The sequence below is a fragment of the Orycteropus afer genome, unplaced genomic scaffold (genome assembly GCF_000298275.1).
Source record: "Orycteropus afer afer isolate SDZICR_OR568_19922 unplaced genomic scaffold, OryAfe1.0 scaffold00115, whole genome shotgun sequence".
Classification (NCBI taxonomy): Eukaryota; Metazoa; Chordata; class Mammalia; order Tubulidentata; family Orycteropodidae; genus Orycteropus; species Orycteropus afer.
Window position 1 is genome coordinate 4,535,138 of NW_006921702.1, and position 23,726 is coordinate 4,558,863.

The 23,726-nt window shown below is 39.0% G+C and overlaps 1 protein-coding gene across 1 annotated transcript in view; it reads right to left on the reverse strand.

Moving 5' to 3' along the window:
* DDC (dopa decarboxylase) overlaps window positions 1-23,726 on the reverse strand; it is a 148,895-nt gene that overhangs the window by 77,694 nt on the left and 47,475 nt on the right. The window contains exons 4-5 of the mRNA XM_007943951.1: window positions 14,409-14,543; window positions 11,565-11,708 (exon numbers count right to left, since the gene is read on the reverse strand). Of these exons, the coding sequence (XP_007942142.1) occupies window positions 11,565-11,708; window positions 14,409-14,543 (279 nt within the window). The remainder of the gene's footprint in view (window positions 1-11,564; window positions 11,709-14,408; window positions 14,544-23,726) is intronic.

The window sequence follows — 23,726 nt, forward strand, 5'->3', positions numbered from 1 at the left end:
GACCAGAAGAACTAGATGGTGCCCAGCTACCAATGCCAACCACTCAGAAGAGGATCAAATCTGGAGATCTTGGATAGAGTAGGAGGAAAAATGTGGAACAAAATCCAAAAACTCAATAATGACCAGAATTACTGGTTGGATGGAGTCTGGTGAGACCCCCAATACTATGTCCCTGGGATATATTCTGGGCCTGGAATAAAACTCACTCCCAGGAGTTGGCTCTCAGCCCAATAGTTAACAAGGTGTACATGGCAGACCACTCAACCCAGAGTGACTCATCCACATACTCTATGGAAATACACCCCTTAGAGCAAAAGACCATGGGGCACCAGAGGGGCAATATTCACATGGAAGAAATGCAGGACAAACAGGAGTGCATAACTATGTGGAGCATAGGGGAGAGTTACTGGGCAGGGAGGGGAGGAGACTGCTTTAGGGTTGGGCATGGTAAATGGGGAGTGAAACGAAATGTACATGTAATGTTGAATGTAAAATAAACCCTTAAAATAAAAAAGAAGAAAAAGAAAGAGCCAAAATCAACACTTTAAACCAACATCTCCACCAATTAAAAAGAGAATAGAAAGAAAAGCCTATAGTCACCAGAAGAAAGGAAATAAAGATTTGAGCAGAAATAAATGAAACAGAAAATAGAAAGACAATAGAAAAAAATCAACAAGACTGGAAGTTGGCTTTTTGAAAAGATTAATGAAACTGACAAATCACTGGCAAATTTAACAAAGGAAAAGAGGGAGAATACAAATAATATGAATAAGATACTATGAAGAACTGTACTACAACAAATTTGAAAATTTAGAAGAAATGGATAGATTTCTAGAAATACACCATTTACCTAAATTAACAGACTGATGTTGAGCAGATCCATAACAAAAGAAGAGATTAAACAGCTCATAAAAAATTACCAACAAAAAAAAGTTTGGCCCAGATGGTTTCACTGGAAAATTTTACCAAACATTCAGAGAACACTGACACCAATTTTACTCAAACTATTCCAAAATATACAAAAAGGATGGAATCATCTCTAATTCATTTTATGAAGCACACATAACTTCATACCAAAACCAGGCGAAGACATCACTCAAAAGGAAAACTACAGACCAATATCCCTCATGAGTATAGATGCAAAAATCTTCAACAAAATCCTACCCAACAGACTCCAGCAACATGTCAAGAAAATAATTTATTATGACCAAGTGAGGTTCAAATCAGGTATGCAAGGATGGTTCAACATTAGAAAAACAAGCAACATCATCCACCACATAAATAAAACAAAGGAAAAGACCCACATGATCATATGAATTGATGCAGAAAAGGCATTTGATAAAATCCAACATCCATTCTTGATAAAAACTCTCAGAAAAATAGGAAAAGAAGGGACATTCCTCAACATAATAAAGGGGATCTATGCAAAACCAACAGCCAACATTATTCTCAATGGAGAGAGACTGAAATCATTCCCCTTGAGAACAGGAACCAAAGATGTCCTCTATCACCACTTCTATTAGACATTGTATTGAAGGTCCTAGCCAGGGCAAAAAGGCAAGAAAGGGTAATCAAAGGCATCTAAATTGGTAAGGAAGAAGTCAAACTATCCCTATTTGCTGATGATATGATCCTATACTTACAAAATCCAAGAGACTTAGTAAAAAATCTACTAAAACTAATTGAGAGATTTAGCATTGTGGCAGGATACAAGATCAACATCCAAAAATTAGTTAGATTCCTCTATAGCAGCAAAGATATTGTTGAAAAAGAAATCAGGAAATCAATACCATTTATATTAGCTATCAAAAAAAATAAAATAAAATACTTGGGAATAAATCTTATCAGGGACACAAAAGACCTGTATAAAGTAAACTATAAGACACTACTTCAAGAAACCATAAGAGATCTACACAAATGAAAGAACATATCATGTTGCGAATAGGAAGATTGAACATTGTGAAAATGTCAGTTCTACCCAAAACAATCTAGACATTCAATGCAATACTAATCCAGATCCCATCAACATTCTTTAAAGATATTGAAAAACCAGTCACTAACTTTGGATGGAAAGGAAAGAGACCTCAGATAAGCAGAGCATTAATGAAGAACAACAAAGTAGGAGGTCTCACACTGCCAGATCTCAAAACCTACTATACAGCCACAGTAGTCAAAACTGCCTGGTACTGGTTCAATGACAGACACACAGACCAATGGAATAGAATTCAGAACTCAGAAATAGATCCATCGACCTATGGTCAGCTGATCTTTGACAAAGGCCCCAAATCCATTAAGTGGGGAAGAGAATGTTTGTTTAATAAATGGTGCTGGCAAAACTGGAGATCCATTTGCAGTAAAATGAAACAAGATATGTACCTCACACCATACACAATAACTAACTCCAGACGGATCAAATACTTAAATGTGAAACCTTAAACTATGAAGTTCCTCAAAGAAAACCTAGGGACAAGTTTAGGGGCCCTAATATATAGCATAGATAGACTATCAAGCATAACCCAAAATACACAAACAGCAGAAGAGAAACTAGATGAATGGGACATTCTAAAAATTAAATTTTTATGTGCTTCCAAAGACTTCTCCAGAAGAGTCAAAAGAGAACCTACGGATTGGGAAAAAATATTCAACAATGATGTATCTGACAAGGGATTTATCTCGAGAATTTATAGAAAACTCCAACATCTCAACAACAAAAAGACAAATAATTCAATTTAATGGCCAGAAGACATGAATACACACTTCACCAAAAAGGATATTCAGTTGGCCAACAAACATATGAAGAAATACTCATGATCATTAGCCATTAGAGATTAAAAAGCAATGAGAGACCATCTTGCCCCAGCACTAGTAGCAAAGTTCAACAAGACAGAAAATAACAAATGCTGGTGAGTAGGCGGAGAGATTGGGATTCTCATACACTGCCGGTGGGATTGTAAAATGATACAACCACTGGGGAAAGCAGTATGGCAATATCTTAAAAAGTTGGAATTAGAAATACTATTTGACTCAGCCATTCCATTACTAGATATATATCCTAAAGAAGTGAGAGCCAGGACAAGAACAGATATATGCACAATCATGTTCATAACATCACTATTTACAATAGCCAAAAAATGGAAACAACCTATGTGCCCATCAACGGAAGAATGGCTAACCAAATTATGGAACATGCACACAATGGAATACTATGCAACCCTAAAGAATATTGTAGAGATACAGACAACAAAGATGAACCCTTTTGCACGTACAGTACTGTGTTGTCAGTGAAGGCAAACATGGATATACGGGTGGATAGGTGGGTGGACAAGCTGAACTATTAGGTTTGTCTATACAGGGGGAAGTGTGCCCAAGACCATCTATAAGGTTGGGAGACAATGGTTCTACAAGTGTATTGGTATGTTCTGTAAGAATTCCCAGGTATGTAGTAGAGTTGACAAAGAACAAGGTTGTAGTCACTTCTTGGCCACAGCCAGCTACCCAGAGGGAGTGAGTAGTTGGACCTGTGGGCTCGGGACCATAGTCTCAGGGGACATCAAACTTAATTGGCATAACATACCACACAAAATTGTTCCACATCCTACTTTGCGGAGTAGCAACTGGGATTTTAAAATCTTGAAAGTGGCCATCTAGATGCAAAAATAGGCCTCTCCTTGTCCAGAGCAAAAAAGAATGAAGAAAACCAAAGATTCATGGAAACAGTCCAAGCGACTGGCACACTATGCAATCTGCAGCCTATACAACTTTCAGACCAGAAGAACTAGATGGTGCCCAGCTATCACTGTCAATCACTTGGAAGGCGATCTATGTAGGAGATCCTTTATAAAGCGGGAGAACAATGTGGAACAAAACTCAAAATATTTTTTAAAAAAAAAGAGGGCAGGGGGGACCAGTTTTGCTGGTCTGATAGAGTCTGATGGAACCACTGAGACTATGGCCCCTAGCTGCCCTTCAGGTCTGGAATTGAATCCACATCTGTGGCTTCCAGTCAAACAAAAGACAGGTATATGAGGTGAACATTTACACTAGGTAGATACACTCCTTGGAGAGAACAGTCATGGGAGAATAGAAGGGGTGTGTATGCACAGGGACACAGCTCAAGGGGTAAGAGTGCATGGAGGGAAGGACACAGGGAAGAGGTAACCATGGGAGAAAGTGGGAGGGGAGCTGTTACATTGTGGTAAGTTGTCATCAATGTCATGAGACAAAGTGTATGTGAGCTGCTCTATGGAAAGTGAATTTGCTCTGTAAACTTTCACCCAAATCACAATTAAAAAGAGAGAGAGAGGGAGAGGGAGAGGGAGAGGGAGAGAGAGAGAGGGAGAGGAAAAAATACATTAAAAAAAATGAAAAAAATAAAAATTAGAATATATCCATACCATGGAATATTACTTAGCAATAAAAAAAGAGTGAACTAGAAATACATGCAACAACTTGGATAGATCTCAAGGGCATTACACTGAGTGAAAAAAAAAAGCTAGTCTTAAAGACCACATATTGTATCATTTCTTTCATGAAACATTTTTAAATTACAAAAGTATGGAGATGGAAACAGATTGGTGGTTAGAGAAGGTGGGGGAGGTAGTCATGACTATAATGGTGTGGCATGAGGAAGATCTTTGTGGCCATGAAATAGTTCTGTATCTTAATTGAAGTTGTGATTACATGAATATAAACCAAAACCAAACAAATGGCTGTCTAGTCAATCCCAACTCATGGTGACTCTTTAAGCAATTCATAAGGTCATGGTATAAAATGATATAGAACTATATACACACATAGTGCCAATGTCAATTCCCTTCTTTTGCTATTGCATTACAATTACATAAGATAATACCATTGGAGGAAACTATATGAAGGATACAAGAAACCTCTTTGTATCATCTCTGTCACTTTCTGTGAATGAAATTATTTTTTAAAAAATGTAATATTTGAAATTAATAACTTGACATATTCATTTATCAGCTAGACATAGCTAAAGGGAGAACAGGTAAACTGAAATATAGGTCAGGCTAAAGTGTGGAGACTTAAAAAAAAAAAGAGAGGGAAACCTTGAAAAGAATATAAGAGATATTTTAGACTCAGTGCAAAGATATACGTGTAATCATGGTCCTTGAATGGGAGGAGAGAGAAAATGGGCAGAAGTAAAGTTTGGAAAGATAATGGTTCAGAATTTTCCAAAACTGTTAAGAAACACCAACTCATAGATTCAAGAAGTTCTGTGAAACTCAAGCAGAATGAGTACAAAGAAAACCAATTTTACTTGCATTAGTAAAAATTTCCTTAAAGCAAACACACAAAATGATACCACCAACCAGGGGGAAAGAAAAACTACATTGTCACATTATCTTCATAATAGCATATTAAAACTGACAGCTAATCCCTCAATGGAAATCATGGAGGAAAGATGTTAACAGGCTTACTTATTTAAAATTATGAAAGAAAAGAACCACCAACTCTGATTTCTATGCCCAGAAAAAAATATCATTTAAAGGTGAGAGAAAAATAAAGACATTTTCAGACAGACAAAAACTGAGATAATTCATTGTACCAATTTCACACTAAAAGAAATTCTAAAAGGAGTTTTTTAAGACAGAAGCACGTGACCTGACAGGGAAACAAGAAAATTCAAAGAAGAATGAAGAGCAATGAGAAGAAAATATGTGGGTTGATATAAGTAAATATTGGTTATATAAAATAATAGTGTTTTGTAGAGTAATTATATATATATATTAATTATATATATTTTTTTTTTTTTTAATTATATATAATTTAGGACATTATGCTGAGTGAAATAAGTCAATCACAGAAGGACAAATATTAGTCCCTATTGTAAAAGTTAAGGAAAGGTTTATCTATGGAAGGAAACTTTCTTTGTTGGTCACCAGGGGTGGGAGGGAGGGGAGGGGAGGGAACACTCTTAAATAGGTTAATATATAATTAAAATGTGAGGTAATTAAAACACAAAAAGAGAAAGGGATGTATATAAAGTTAAAAAATTAAAAGTTAAAGGACGGTATATAGAGATAATGCTAAGGCTCTAGCATTATCTGAGTCTAAAAGTACTCATTTATATTCAATTTAAATAAGTCAAGGATGTACATTTTAATATCGAGAGTAACAACTAAGAGTATAATAAAAGAATATATAACAAACAGGCTAAAAATAGGAAAAGCTGAGTAATATAAAACACTTGGTTAACCCAAGAAAAGGCAAAAACGTAGATCAAAACAATTATAGAAAGAAAATTCAAAATGCTAAATATAAACTTAAAGGTATCAATCATTAAGTGTAAGTGATAAGTATAAACCTAAATGTATTAATTATTAAGTATAAGTGGATTAAATAGGTAATATGTGTCACACGACTCGAGGGCACATAACAACATGTGTCAACATTGGATTAAGAAACAAATAAGCAAAGCAAAAACAACCACTATTACCATATGCTGCTTATAAGAGACACAATCCTCAGAAGGAAAGTTGGGCAATCTACTTCCATAGTGATACTGCCTTGGAAACCCAAGGAGGGGTCGCTATGAGTTGGGTCCGACTTGACAGCACATAACAACAACAACAACATAATATTAGGTAACAGGATGTTAGAAAGTAAAAAGATGGAAAGAGAGCATCATGCAAACACTATTCAATAGGAAAAAGATTTCAGTGGTAGAATTCTCACCTTCATTGCAGGAAACCTGGGTTCAATTCCCAGGCAGTTCTCAAGTGCAGCCACCACACGTCTGTCAGGGGAGGCTTACATGTTGCTATGATGCTAAACAGTTCTCAGTGGAGTTTCCAGGCTAAGACAGACTAGGAAGAAAGGCCCAGAGATCCACTTCCAAAATCAGCCAATGCAAACCCACAGTGGTCTGGTCTGCAACTGATCATGAAGATGACACAGGACCTGCAGTGTTTAGTTGTGTTGTATATGGGATCACCATGAGTAGGAGGTCAGCTCAATGACAACTAACAACAATGTACATACCTATATATGAATATATGTGAATGACTGTGTGTTTGTGTGCATACATGTATGTATATATATTTATGATATATGTTATAAATATTTCTTTTCATTTTATTTATGATATTTGATATACATTTTAGTTTTTATAAAATAAAATCTCATTCCCGTCATTTCATGTGATGTTTTTCCATTGTTTTCAACTTTCAACACTAGAAGATTATCTTCATATATGTATTTCCCGGAGCAGTGGGAAAGCAGAGAAAAATCCAGGGAGATCAGGACAGAGCGAGGAAACAGTGACAGGGATCCAGATAAGTCAAGTGACCCAGGCCACGCCCCCAAGTGTCAAGAAAGAGACAGGGATCCATGTAAGGGGAGGGTGGGGAGGGTGGAGAGGTTTTGAACAGTTAAGGGAGACAAACTTGTCTGTCAGTTTGTCCTACTGTGGTGGCGTGTTGCTGTGAGGCTTGAGGATGTGCCACTGGTGTCTCAAACCCAGCAGGGTTGCACATGGTGCACAGGTTTCAACACAGCTTACAGGCTGAGACAGACTAGGAAGAAGGAGGAGGCTATCCACTTCTCAAAGAATTGGACGGGGAAACCTTATAGCAGAGAGACACTGATACATTACTGTGCAATTTTATGAATAGCCAGAAACATTGTCCGATACAGTGCAGGAGGATAAGCTACTTAGGTCAGAAGACTCTCAAAATAGGACTCGGAAAGAGCTGCATCAACAGAGTAGAACCAGCCTTACTGATATGGATAACATAAAGCTTTTGAGACATCTATTTGCTGATGTGGCAGGACTCAAATTGAAGAGAAACAGCTGCAAACATCCATTAATAATTGGAACATGGAGTGTACGAAGTATGAATCTAGAAAAATTGGAAGTTGTCAAAAATGAAAAGGAATGCATAAAGATTGATATGCTAGGCATTAGTGAGCTGAACTGGACTGGTTTTGGCCATTTTGAATCAGACAACCATGTGGTCTATTATGCTGGAATGACAATTTGAAGAAGAATGGCATGGCATTCATCATCACAAAGGATGTTTCAAAGTCTGTCCTGATACAATGCTGTCAGTGATAGGATAATATCCATAAGCCTACAAGGAAGACCAGTTAATATGACTATTATTCAAATTTATGCACCAACTACCAAAGCCAAAGATGAGGAAATTGAAGATTTTTATCAGCTTCTGCAGTCTGAAATTGTCCAAACACACAATCAGGATGTGTTAATTATGACTGGTGACTGGAATGCAAAGGTTGGAAACAAAGAAGAATCACTGATAGTTCGAAAATTTGGCCTTGGTGACAGAAATGATGCGGGAAATCACATGATAGAATTTTCCAAAACCAACAATTTAGTCACTGCAAATACCTTTTTCCAACAACACAAATGGAAACTATACATGTGGACTTCGCCAGATGGACTACACAGAAACCAGATTGACTACATCTGTGGCAAGAGGCAATGGAACAGCTCAATATCTTCAGCCAAAACAAGACTAGGAGCTGATTGTGGAACAGACCATCAAATGCCCATCTGCAAGTTCAACTTGAAGTTAAAGACAGTTAAAAGAAGTCCATGAGAGCCAAAATATGATCTTGAATATATCCCTCCTGAAGTTAGAGACCATCTAAAGAATAGACTTCATGCACTGAACACCAATGACCAAAAACCAGAAGAATTGTGGGATGACATCAAGAACATCATCCATGGAGAGATTGGAACTCTCATACACTGCTGGTGGGAGTGTAAAATGGTACAATCACTGTGGAAAGCAGTATGGTGATTCTTAAAAAGTTGGAATTAGAAATACCATTTGATCCAGCCATTCCATTTCTAGGTATAAATCCTAAAGAAGTGAAAGCCATGAGAAGAACAGACATATGCACACCAATGTTCATCGCAGCACTATTTACAATAGCCAAAAGATGGAAACAACCTAGGTGTCCATCACCTGAGGAATGGATAACCAAACTTTGGTACATACACACAATGGAATACTATGCAAACCTAAAGAATAATGTACAATCTACAAAACACCACATAATGTGGATAAACTTGGAGGACAGTATGCTGAGTGAAATAAGTCAATCACAGAAGGACAAATATTGTATTAGTCCATTATTGTAAAAGTCAAGGAAAGGTTTATCCACGGAAGGAAATTTTCTTTGTTGGTTGCCAGGGGTGGGAGGGGAGAGGAGTGGAGGGAACACTGTTAGATAGGTAGAGATAAGTATTGATTTGGGTGAAGAGAAGGGCAATGTACCAAATGTGAGTGATCAACATGGTGGCATTGAGGAGGAGGAAGACATAGAGAGGTCCATGGAAGGTACAGACAACAAAGGTGAACTCTTTTGCACATACAGTCCTGCGTCATCAGTGAAGGCAAACATGGGTACATGGATGAATAGATGGGTGGACAGGCTGAACTATTAGGTATGTCTATGAAGTGGGGAGTGGACCCAAGACCATGCATAGGGTTGGCAGACAATGGTCCTACAAGTGTATTTGTATGATCTGAAATCCCACGTGTATAGTAGAGCTGACAATGGCCAAGGTCACTTCTTGGCCACAGCCAGCTACCCAGAGGGACCGAGTAGTTGAACCTGTGGGCTCAGGACCATGGTCACATGGGACATCAAGCTCAATTGGCATAACATACTACACAAAACATTGTTCCACCCCCTACTTTGGCAAGTAGCAACTGGGATCTTAAAAGCTTGCAGGCAGCCATCTAGATGCAATGATGGGTCTCTCCTCATCCAGAGCAAAGAAGAATGAAGAAAACCAAAGATTAATGAAACAATTAGTCCTAGAGACTGGCACACCAGGAAATCCGCAGCCTATACGACTATGAGACCAGAAGAACTGGACGGTACCCGGCTACCACTGTCAACCACTGGGAGGGGAAACTATGTAGGAGATCCTGGATAGGGAGGGAGAACAATGTGGAACAAAACTCAAAATCATTTGGAAAAAAAAGAGGGCCCAGGTTTTCTGGTCTGATAGAGCCTGGTGGAACCACTGAGACTATGGCTTCTAGCTGCCCTTCAGGTCTGGAATTGAACCCACACCTGTGGCTTCCAGCCAAGCAAAAGACAGGCATAGGATTTGAACATTTACCTGAGGAAGATACACTCCTTGGAAAGAATAATCATGGGAGAAAGAAGGGCTGTTTATGCACAGGGAGACAGCTCAGGGGGCAGGGATACAGGACAACCAGACACAGGGAAGAGGTGACTGTCAGAAGAAAGTGTGAGGGGAGCTATTGTATTGTGGTGAATTGTAGTCAATGTCATGAGACAAAGTGTATATGAACTGCTGTATGGAAATTGAATTTGCTCTGTAAATTTTCACCCAAATCACAATAATAAGAATAAGAAGAAATAAGAAGAAATTACTAACTACTGGAAAATATTCTTCTGCGCAGTGATGCTCAACTTTGGCTGCACATCAGAACCTTGAAGGACTTGTAAAAGGTTTCAATTCCAAACTCCATCCCTAGAGATTCTGGTACAATTGATCTGGGACAAGGTCTGGGCACCCATATTGTTTAAAAGTACCTCAGCTGACACTGTGTAGTCAGGTAGTACACCATTGGGCTAAAGCCACGGGTTACACCATTTCAACTGACATACCAAAGAACATTTCGGTCACAGACATGGTATACCTCCATTACCATATGTTGTTGTTGTTGTTATATGCCGTTGAGTCGTACCCAACTCATTGCAACCCCCCCTTGGGTTTCTGAGGCAGTATCACTACGGAAGTAGATTGCCCCATCTTCCTTCAGAGGAGTGGCTAGTGGGTTTGAACCGCCAGCCTTCTGGTTAGCAGTCAAGTGCCTTAGGCACTATGCTACCAGAGCACCCATTACCATATGAGGGTTATAATAATTTCCAGTCTCTAATTGCAATGTCAACTATTTCTTCCTCCCTAGAAAATGTGTATCTGTGTAGGAAAGAATCAGAATGCTATTTGGAGAGTAAGATAATTTATCTATAATTAGTCACTACTCACTTGCAACACATCTCTTCCAAGTATCTATTAAGAACAACAGATTGAGGCAATGAGAGCATTTTGCTTTTAATTTTAATTGGGTTCACTCATCAGACATTCCTCATTATTCAGAGCATCTACCACTCCAAAAAGAGCTGTCAAGGAACCATCACATCGTGTCACTTTTAACGTGACAATGCATAGACACCAGGTTTCTTGGCTTAACAGAATTCCTCTGGGCTGGGATTTTCTGGTGAGTCCTTTCTGAAATCAAAGCATGCTGGACAAAAAATAAATGGAGTCTTCTTTCCAGCCTTGCTCAATGAGTGGCAGGCTGACACCAACAAAAATCTGGTCCAGTAGAGATCTCCTGAACTGCGACCACAACCAAAGCTTGGGCAATGGCTCTGGCATCCCCCAGCCTCCCCCAGGTGTGGCAGGGCTGGGAGATTCCCACCAGCAATAAGCACTGGGTAACTTACAAAGAGGGAGCTCAAGGATGGTCACTATAAGTAGAATCCACTGGATGGCAGTGAGCTTGGTTTTGGTTTTGGTTTTAACTTACAAAGAAGGGAATCAGGCCAGCAGCCTTGTCTCTCTCCAAGGCCTCCTGCAGGGCGGAAGCCCTCATGGCAAACTCGCTGTCTGAGGGGATTGCTTTTAACTTCACTCCACCGATCAGTCCTGCTCTTTCCACTGAGGAGTGTGCCTAGAAAGACAGCAACAGAGTTAGGTTTGTGTGGGTGGGCTCCCCTCCTTGTGTGTAGTCCTTAGAAGCTCAAAGCTCTGTAGGGAGCTCTGCTGCAAACACTTGGCTCCTTTTCATAGGGCAAGGTGGAAGAACTGATGTTCTTTCCTTCCTCGCCCATACAACTTCAGGAAGATTCCTTTATTCCTGGAATTGGTTCAACTCACGTCAAATCTTCCTTCTAAGTTTAATGAATCAGACTCTTGTAAGGGTAAAGTGCTGTGTCAATATTGGTGAGGCTTATTTGAATTCCAGAGTAAGTTGTGAGCCCTGGAAAGCGCACACTGGAGGTAGAGTTAGAAAACCGTGATCTGAACCCTACCCTGGATCTCTCTATGGGGCTTCCCCTACTCAACCTCTGGTGGGAGAGCCAAGCAGGCTAGGCAGGAAGAGCCTGGGCTTCCAGCCCTTCAGCACCTCTTTTTGACTCTCTGCTCTTACCCTTTCCTGAGATCCTTGGCAGCTTACTCGACTTCAGTGAACCTCCTGATGTGCAAAATGAGAAAAGAACCAACATCCACTTCAGGGGAGAGTTGTGAAAATGATTAAGTACTGATGTGAAGTATCACAAATAGTGCCTGGAGTAAAGACATGTAATGAACCACTATTCCATTCTCTTCATTTTATCTGAAAAACATGACAACTCTAGGAACTGATTCTTTTATGACCTTATACATTTTCTTTACCTTCAGATGCAGAGTGAGGTGATCAGTTCATAAATGCACAATGACCAGCCCTAACCTTACGCTCTCTGGGATTAATGCCTGAAAATAAATTTGGGATAAGGTAATCATGGATAAGAAGTCTTAGGGGGACTGGCTTGGTAGCAACAACAGGACTTTCTAAGACCATTGGAATTGTAGATTGTCCAGAAGAGATGGATGCTTCTCTTCATGTACTTCTGCCAGCTGTAGTAGATGCTTTTAGTGTCTTGCCTAGACTCCTCTGGCAGGCATGGTTTGTGTGTCTATCCCTTGCCTGCTAATGGCTCTTCCCTCCCCCTTCTTGAGAATTGCCCTCTGCTGACAAAGCCACTTTGCCCCACCACTGCAAGTGGCACTGACATATAAAAGGCAAACTCTTTGTCTCAAGGACAGGATCAGATCACACCCCAGAGCATTCCTCAGGGACCAGGCTCAGGCTAGAGTGTCTCAGAGACCACACCTTTGCTGGGCTCCTTTACTGCCTCACATGCTTCCCTAACTTCTCCTAGGTTTCTCCAGAGAGCAACCCTTCAATAAATGGTGAACACCTAAATCCCTGCTTCAGGATCTGCTTCTAGGAAACTTAACCTGTTCAAAATGAAATAATAGCTATATACCTGAAAAAGTTACTCCATAGTTTATCACCCTCCCTGACAGCCATTCTCCACTGGGGTCCCACAGAAGAATTCAGCCCACATGCATCAACTCTTTGTGATCAAGTTATGTAACTTCTGTACATCTAACATAGTGTGAGCTATGCACCATCCTGTGAGAAACTGATGAAAGTTACCAAAATAGTTTTCTTCAGGGCTAAATTCTCTCACAGAACACTGGTTGGGAAAGACTTCCTTTTCTTTCCCATAGGAACGTTTCTCAGCATGTATTTATTGAGTGCCTATGTGTGTATTTTGTTGCTTTGTTTTTAAAACCACTTCAAGTTCTTCTAAGAAACAAGGGAAATATAAATACAAATGAATAAATTTCTGCATGTGCAGTTAGCACTAACATGCAGAATCAGAATACACTGGTGCATAATCAACTAAATTAAGCATCTAGAAATGGGTATTGTGCTTATTTCAGGTTAAATCTTCATTAACTAGAGTGAAGTGTCATGGTTAATATGTCTGGCTTAAGCAATTTGTTAAACATAAATATGTCAGCAAAGTTAAACCTGCTATTCCTCTGTGGAGGTAGAGCAAGTTGCACATTTATTGTGCCCTTTCAATGATAGATTGTCTCATGGAGTTATTCTCATGCTGCTAACTCTTCTTTCTTCCTATTCATTGTCACACAATTTTCTTCCTTTTTTAAAGGTTTGATCAATGAAACAATACTAAGTGTTCATACTTAATTAATCTTTAAACCTTATAAAATATCTGTTTAGTGCCTAAGGCATTTGATTGCTAACCAGAAGGCTGGTGGTTCAAACCCACCAGCCGCTCCTCAGAAGAAAAATTGGGTAATCTACTTCCATAGAGATACTGCCTCAGAAACCCAAGGAGTCACTATGAGTTGAATTGACTCAATGGCAGTGAATTTTAACAGTAAAGAAATAGAGGCTCAGAGAATTTGTGTGATTTGCCTGAGAATTCAAAACTTAAAATAGTAGAGCTGGGATTTGAGCCCAGGTCTTCAAGCCCTATGTCTAATTTTTCCACAATGTCCATCTGAAGGCAAGCCAAATGACTACAGTGTTTAGTCAGTGCTGGGTGAAATGGTAACAGAGCCAGTCACAGTGATTTCTTAGCACCCTAATTTTCTTTCCAACTTGACCTACTTCTAATCTGAGAACTCACTCTTTCTCTCTAGCATATGGCTCTATCTTAGTGACCCCTCTTCTTGGGTTTCTAATGATGCAATATGGCTTTGTCTTGATTTGATTTGTTTTAAAAACAAACATTCAAATCTGGAAGGCTTGGGTGGACTGCAGGCCAACACACACTCCCAATACACTCACCTGATCAGATGAGTAGGCCACTAGCTTTTCCATGATAGCAGCCTGTGTCAGGTCTGGGTGCGCTGTCTGTAACTGTCGTATCACTTTAGTCCGAGCAGCTAGGAGGGCCACCAGGGTAGCTTCACTGGCACTTCCCTAAATCCAAGAGAAAGGTCCATGAGGTCTGGAACACAGCCAGGGAATCAGTAGCTATACTTTCAGAAGATTTATCACATTCCATATGTTAAAAAAAAAAAAAAAAAAGAATCTGAAATTGCAAAGTTCATTCTCTTCTGAACATCAAAAAACTGAATGTCTATGATTGCCATTTTAGCTTTTACCAATATTTTAACACTGCTTTGTATATTTTATTCATCTGTGAGTGTTAACATTTCTGGTAACTCACGGTGTACTTAGTATTGTGAGACTAGGTTTGCAGGCATTTTCTCATGGTGTCTGCACAGCCTGGATTAGGGAGTACTATTATTTCTCCATCAGAAAAGGAAGCTGGGCCCTGAGATACCAGTGTGCAAGCCTAGCTCCACATTCATAACTACTTGGACAGAGCAGCTTATATTTGTTCATAAAATGGGTATACGTTTAATAGCAAAAAGAAGGAAACAACCTACTTGCCCCTCAACAGAAGAATGGAAAACCAAACTATGGTATATACACACAATGGAATACTATGCAATACTGAAGAATAATGTAGAATCTGCAAAATACTGCATGACATGGATGAGTAAAATAAGTCAATCACAGAAGGACAAATATAGTATTAGTTCATTATTGTAAAAAGTCAAGGAAAGGTTTATATATGAAGGAAACTTTCTTTGCTGCTTACCGGGGTGGGAAGGGAGGGGAGGGAACACTACAAAAAAGAAAAAAGAAAGATAGAAAAATGCATTAATCCATGTACAAAAAAAAATGGGTGTACGTTTTTCTTGAAACACAGAGTTTGCTGGAAGATTTCTCTCAAATACTGATGTCGACTCATATTTTGGCAAGTTAGTAAAAATGGTCCAAAATCCACTCCTTTGAGGTTGGGAATGGGCAAATGATAATGTGGATTAAGCATGTAGACTAATCGCTAGACAAGGATATCATGATTGGTGAAGCAGAACACCAACAAACAAACTGACTCACTGCCGTCGAGTAAGTTCCGACTCATAGTGACCCTGACCCCTCCTTGGGTTTCCAGGGCAATATCTCTATGGAAGTAAATTGCCCAGTCTTCCTTCCGAGGAGTGGCTGGTAGTTTTGAGCCTGCAACGTTCTGGTTAGCAGTCAAATGCCTTAGGCACTATGCATGGTCAGTAAAACTGCCAGAAACCCTTCATGCGGTGGATTGACACAATAGATGCAACAATGGACTCAAACAGACCAAAGATCATGAAGCTGGCACAGGGCTAGGCAGTGTTTTGTTCTGTCATACATAAAGTTGCCATGAGTCCAAGCCAACTTGAAGGCAAGTAAAAACAATAACATGCTATCCCATATAGTTTGCAAAATAATTTTTTTTTTTTCATTTTCAGTTGAGAAAAAGGATTTTCAGAGAACTTGCCCCAAATCAACAGGTAAAAAGTGGCATGTTTAGTATGAGCCTACATCTGTCCTATCTACTGTAGCATGTATCTCCCTGGTATTTATGGGCATATCTCCCTTTCTCCCTGCTCATAATCAGCAACTCTTTGTAAATCCCAGAAAAAAACCATCAATTGACTGAACAGTATCATTTTCATTGTTGTTGTTCTTGTTAGGTGCCATCAAATCAACTCCAACTCTTAACAACCCTAGGCACAACAGAATGAAAAACTGTCTGATCCTATACCATTCTCACAATCTTTGCTATACTTGAGCCCACTGTTGCAGCCATTTTTCAGTCCATCTCATTGAGGGCCTTCTTGTTTTTCACTGACCCTCTACTTTACCAAGCATGATGTCTTCTTAATCCAGGGACTGGTTCCTTCTATGTTTAAAATATGTAGAATGAAGTCTAGCCATCTTCACTAAGGGTAGACTTCATACAAAACAGATTTCTTCATTCTTCTAGCAGTCCATGGTTTATTCAAGATTCTTTCCAACATCATAATCCAAAAGCATCAATTCTTTTTTCCTTATTCATTGTCCAGCTTTCCCATATGTATGAGGTGATTAAAAATGCCATGGCTTTTGTTGGGTGCACTTGAGTCCTCAAAGTGACGTGTTTCCTTTTTAACACTTTAAAGAAATCTTTTGCAGCATATTTTCCCAATGCAATAAGTTGTTTGATTTCTTAACTGCTGCTTCCTTGGGCATTGATTGTGGAACCAATTAAAATGAAATCCTTGACAACCTCAATCATTTCTTCATGTACCATGATGTTGTATACTGGTCTAGTTGGGAGGATTTTTATTTTCTTTATGTTGAGGTGTAATCCATACTAAAGGCTGTAATCTTTGATCTTCAACAGTAAATGCTTTAAGTTGTCTTTGCTTTTAGTAAGCTAGGTTATAGCACTGGCACATTGAAGGTTGTTAATGAGTCTTCCTCCCATTCTGATGTCACATTCTTCTCATATAGTCCAGCTTTCTCAGATTAGTTGCTCAGCATACAGATTGAATAAACATGATGTGAGGATATAATCTGATGCACACCTTTCCTGATTTTAAACCATGCTATATTCTCTTGTTCTGTTCAAACAACTGCCTCTTAGTCTATGTACAGGTTCCACATTAGTACAACTAAGTGTTCTGGAATTCCCATTCTTTAAAATGTTAACTATAATTTGTTATGATCCATTAAAAAGGAAAAGAAAGATTTTTTGTTGAAGAGAGAGATTTAGAAGAGTTTAGTTAGAATTTTGCAGATAAATATACAATAAAATAATTAAACAGAAACACTAACCTCTCTTGTTAACATTCTTACCCTCCACCTTCATTTATCCTAATATCTCATTTTTATTTTACTGTTTCACAGCTTAACCCACTTCTTTTAAATTTTTAAATTTAAGATAAATATATTTATTCATGTTTCCATAGCTCTAATGCATGAGCTTAAATATACATATATATATTCCTTTTAGTTCATCATCTAAAATGAGTACAGTCATCCCTTGGTATCATGGGAGATTGGTTCCAGGACCCATGGAGATACCAGACTCCCAGGATGTCCAATTCCCTTATATAAAATGATGTAGTATTTGCATATAACCTACAAATATCCTCCCGTATACTTTAAATCATCTCTAGGTTAATTGTAACACCTAATAAAATGTAAATGCTATGTAAATATCACTGTATGCTCGCTCTTAGCCTTTAAGGAGTTATTTTGACCACTTAATTGCTTCACCCTCCCCGTAAATATCTTTGATTTGAGGCTGGTTGAATTCATGGATGCAGTAGATTATATTTCATTTCTTTCTTTTAAACGTTATTTTAGACCAGGTTAATGACAACTTGGCTGGCAGAGTTACATCAGCTCTCCCTGGGAATTCAAGCTCCCTGCAGGCAGGCACTGTATTTTACACTTCTCTCATGCACCTTGTTATTCTTCTCACAGGGTTGCTTCCCTCCTATTCCCCACCATGGTTTATTTATCATGGACTGATCCATTGATTCATTCATTCTAATTGAAAATGTAACATGTGGAGCATATTGAAAAGACACAGCTCCTGGTGATGGGCATCCTCTTTGTTCTCCTCACTCACCATTCATGTGTGATTGCAGCTTTCCTATCTGAATTATAGCCTCTGTTTAAAGCCTGGGGAATCCTACTCCTTCTCCAACCCCCACTCTAACCCATGATCATTCTGTTTGGTGCCACATCCTGATAAAAAGTTTTGAATCATCATGACAATTCATTATGGCTTTTCCTTTGGGCTTTGTCCATGTCTTTATCATTATTTAACCTTGCTTTGTATATTTTATGTATTCCCTACTTCAGCAACAGAGAAAGTCTACACAGCAGTGGAGCATCCAGAACTCAGCACATCCAATGCAGTCCTTGTGTTTTGGCAGACTCCAGCATGAAGTCAAAGACTTTCTCTCCCCTTTGTTAGAGACAGACCCTCGTGGAGGGAAGAACAGGAGAAGGTGAGTGTTCTGTGTGCTAAGAGAGCAGTAATGACACCTTTGATTTATTGCAGGCAAATAAAGGTTGCCATGGTAAACCTGGCTTGGGAGGTGAGCCAGAAAGAAATACAGAGAGAAAGGATGTTTCGTCTTACTGTTGCCGAGGCAGACACATCCTTTTATCTTTTGGTTTTTCAAGTGTTACACCATGCATTGTGAGAAATGGCCTTTCTTTCTCGAGAATTTTCTAATCCAATTACAAGACAAATCTCACAGCCAGCCTCACAGTAAGACTTTGTCATTTGACTCAGATGGTCCCTTGTCTGGTGCCATCACTGAACTGACACCAGGGCTGTGATTACAGCCTGGAAGAGATTGATAACTCTGGCTGACTCAGAGTAGCCCAGCTTAAAACTCAAGAGCTGTCACCAAACCTGCGTTTTCTTTAAGGCCTCACAGATTATAGACAATCAGCCCTGTCAAGTAGAGAGGGTGAGGTTTCCTGCCATAAAACTAGACATAATTGTCTGCTCTTGTTCAGCAAAAATCAAGTGTCTTGGGCCCAAAGGGGGATGAGTTGAAGCCTGGACTGAGAGATTAATCAGAATTTTTCCTAACTAAGTGCATTGCCTTTGAACAAAATGGAATTTCCTTTAAGGAAAAGGTATTTTTAAACTTTAACTCCTGGTAGCATGTATTCCTCTGGACACTCTAAAACAAGCAAATGGTGAGAGATGGACTGGTGTAGCCTCATGAGTCCAGCTATCACTCTGTACTTGCTCAGCATTTAATTAGCTTGCATCCTTGGGCAAATTACATTACCTTTCTGAGCTTCAATTTTCTCAACTTAAAAAAAAATTGTTCATAATGCATTGCTCATAAATATTCTGAGGATCAACAGTGGTAACATAAAGCATTAAAAAATAGTCTAAAACATAACCTATATGAGATGTTTAATAAAATGTTTCTGCTATTGTGGTAGATACATCTTAGATCGTGAGGTATTTGTAAGATTCTTTGAGAGGTATCCAATCAGAGGAATGATTTGAGGCTTCTGAAAAAGATTGAATGGAATATTGTTTTAGAAGATCAATAACCAATAAATGAAAAATTTGATACAATATAAACATATCACATATTACTTATAAAAATTTTGATATGTCATAGAAAATTATGCAGTAATAATGTTCTTAAAGAATATTTAAATAGGGAAAGCTTACAATAAAATGGTAAATAAAACATCATACAGGAAGTCTGTATGTATTGTACATATGCTTTTTTTCCACATATATGTATTAAAATAACAGTGGGAGGAAGTAAACCCCCCCAAATTCCTGCATTTTTCTATTATTTATAACGAACACCCAGTTTTATAAGTAGAAAGAGAATAATAATTACTTTAAGTGGATTAACAGAACTAAAATCAACATTGAAGGAGCTAAATTGGCAATATGGAACACTAAAACAGTGACATATAGAAAATCATGAGAAATTCCCCCAAAATATATAGAGAAAATGATTTAAGAAAAGGAAAATAACAAAAGAAAGGCAGTAATTATAAAAGAGGTACCCCACTTGTGGAAAATTGAATACCTGAGAAACAGAATAGAATTGAACTACAAACAACAACCTAAGATAGAATAGAAGATAAGTTTCCCAAAGTAAAGAAAGAGCTGAGTCTTGGATGAAAGTTTACCAAACAGTAGGGTTGAAAGTGAATCGGACAAATGAAGAGTAGATCTTGGTAAAATAAATGGAATTACTGTATAACGAAAAGTAAGTCAAACAGAATTCAAAACAAAATCCCCCTCCTCACAGCACGGTGCTCCTTCCCTCCCCTACTGCTGCCATTTTCTCTCTCTGGCAACACTTAGGCTTTGCTCTTTATCAGAGAAAGATGCAAAAGTGTTCTCTAGAGAATGCAGGACTGCTGCAGTAATGATTTGGAAAGTCCACCTGACCTTTCCCAAAATGAAACATGGCTGAATGGGTGGGTTGGGTATAGTAGCCTCTCTGTCCAACACCAGAAGGGCATGTTGTTATTGTTGTTGCTATGTGCCGTTGAGTCTGACCCTGACTCAGAGGAACCCCTCCTTGGGTTTCTGAGGCGTTATCACTACAGAAGTAGATTGCCCAACCTTCCTTCCGATGAGTGGATGGTGAGTTTGAACCGCCAGCCTTCTGGTTAGCAGTCAAATGCTTTAGGCACTATGCTACCAGAGCTCCTCCAGAAGGGCATATATGAGGCCAAATCTTTATAATTATGCGGAGAGCACTTGACCTGGCTGCATAACCCCTGAGCAATTGGAGAGCTGCCCTGCAAAGCACAGACCACACATGTTTTGCATTAACTAAAAAGTCCTTGTTGCTACCATGTCAAAGTTCAGTTTGCAGCATTATATTGAACCCTTGCTCACAATACACCTTAGGTTTAATTTTCACTAACTCCCATCTCAGAATCACTTATGTGTAATGGGTAATGAGACAACCCAGGGTGAGCAGAGAATACTCTGAGCCTGGCGATATTGACCCATAGGTCACAGTGAAGTCATCATGTCATAGCATATAGGATCTATGGTTGATCCTTGAACAATGCAGGGGTTAGTGGACTGATCCCCCATGCAGTAGAAAATCCACATATAACTTGACTCCTCAAAAACTTAGCTACTAATAACCTACAATTTATCAGAAGCCTTATAAGTAGTATAAACTGTTAATTAACACAATTCTTGCTGTACAGTTTTCAGATTTTCAAAAAAAGATACTCACACAAATACTCAACAGTTAAATGTATTAAGTGTATGGCATGATAATTATTTGCTATTCATTAAGTGGAAATGGATAATCATAAAAGTCTTCCTCTGGGTCTACATGTTGAGTAGACTGAGGACGAAGAGGAAAGGGAGGCCCTGGTTGTGCTACCTCAGGGGTGGCAAAGGCAGAAGGGTGGAGGGGGTGGAAGTGGAGGCAAGAGAGGCAAGTACGCTAAGTATAGCTTTATGGAAATACATTGTAATTTCTGTCTGACTTTTTTGTTTTTGCATTTCTTTAAAAATATTTTTATACAGTACCAATCCTTTCACCATTTGCTTTTGTGTCAGTGCCTATATCATGGAAGGGTCTATGTCTTTACAGGCAAGCAGTCAGGTCGTGACCTGAAGTGCATGTTTGAATGCAGATTCCTGGGCCCACCCATGTTATATTGAATCCCAATCTCTAGTGGCAGAGTCTAGGAATCTGCATAGTAAAAGTGTTCCTTCAATTCCCTCTTTGTATATCGGGTGTGGTCAGCAGAATAACTGTCCCTCTAAGATGTCTATGTCTTGATTTCTGGAACACATGAATGTTTACCTTAAACAGAAAAAGGGGCTTTGCATAGGTGATTAAATTAAAAATCTTGACATAGGGAGATTATTCTAATTTATTTATGTGAGCCAAATCTCATCACATGGATCCTTAAAGGTGGAGAACATAGCCCAGCTCTTGGTAGAGACAGATGTGTGTATTAGTTTTCTAGAAAACCAAACCAAACTCACTACTGTCGAGTAAAATCTGACTCATAGTGACCCCTCCTTGGTTTTCTGAGGTGGTATCACTACTGAAGTAGATTGCCCCATCCTCCTTCTGAGGAGTGGCTGGTGGGTTTGAACCACTAGCCTTCTGGTTAGCAGTCAAGTGCCTTAGGTATTATGCTATGAGAGCTCCCTACTACACTACTAGGGCTGCCATTTAAAAAAAAAAAAAAATCACAAATTAAGATGCTTGGAATAGGAATGTATTGTCTCACAGTTTTGGACCCTGGAAATCCAAAATCAAGGTCTCAGTAGGGCCATATTCTCTCTAAAGTCTCTATAAGAAGATATTTCCTTGCCCCATTCTAGCTTTTGGTGGTTTCTGGTAATCCATCACATTCCTTGGCTTGTAGATAGATATATCACTCCAATCCCTGATTCTATCTTCACGTAGCCACTTTCCCTCTGTGTCTCTTCTCCTCTTTTTGTAAGGACCTCAGTAATATTATTTTAGAAACCATCCTAGTTCAGCATGACCTCATGCTAACTTAACCAATTACAACAGCAGTGACCCAACCTCTAAACAAGTTCACATTCACAGACACCTGGATGTTAGGAATTTAATATATCCTTTGAGGTAAACATAATTCAACCCATCAAATATGACTATGGAAGAAGGGTCAGAGAGATGTGACACTGGTGACCCTGAAGATGGAGGAGGAGGCCACAAGCCAAGGAATGCAGCAGTCTTTTGAGACTGTAAAAGACATGGAAAAGAAAAAAAAAAAAAAAAAAAAGACAAGGAAATGCATTCTCCTCTAGAGTCTCCAGAAAGGAATGTAGCCTGCCAACATCAGTGACACCTATGTCAGTCTTCTGACTAACAGAATTGTAAGATAATAAATGTATGTTGTTTTAAGCCTCTAAAATTTGTTATAGCTGAAGAAATGTACTACAGTAGCAACAGAACACTAATACATGGGATTTTAAAAAAACATAGTCTGGTTGAACAATCTCTGGACTAGAAATTGGGAGACTTGCTTCCTTGTTTAGCTCAGACATGCCAGCCATATGATCTCACCAAAAGCATTTTCCAATGTGATCCTGTATTCTTATCAGTTGAACAGGCAGAATAATGTTGTTGTTGTTGTTGTTATGTGCCGTCGAGTCGGCCCCGACTCATAGCGACCCCTCCTTGGGTTTCCGAGGCAGTATCACTAGGGAAGTAGGATTGCCCAACCTTCCTTCCAAGGAGTGGCTGGTGGGTTTGAACCGCCAGCCTTCTGGTTAGCAGTCAAGTGCTTTAGCCACTATGCTACTGCCTTAATTTTAAGAGCCTTTGAGAAGACAATACTTAGAAAAGGAAATCCATCCTTTTTTATTTTTCCAAAGACAGCAATACTTTCTCAATGTTATTATATGTATTTCACACAAGAAAACTTCTGTAAGGTAGGGTAATGGTCTCAATATAGTCCATCTTCCATGATAAGATATAAAAAATGTACTAAGTCCATGTTGTCCTAGAGACATTTGTCCTGGAGACCCAGGTCTAACAGAACTCCTCCCCAAGAGTTGTTCCCTTTTTTTTCCTGACACATAGTTGTTCTTAATAAACCCACTGCTGACAAGTTGATTTCAACTCACAACATCCCTATGTTGTTGTTGTTGTTACGTGCCATCAACTCGGACCTGACTCATAGCGACCCCTCCTTGGGTTTCCGAGGCAGTATCACTACGGAGGAGCTCTGGTAGCTTAGTGCCTAAGGCACTTGACT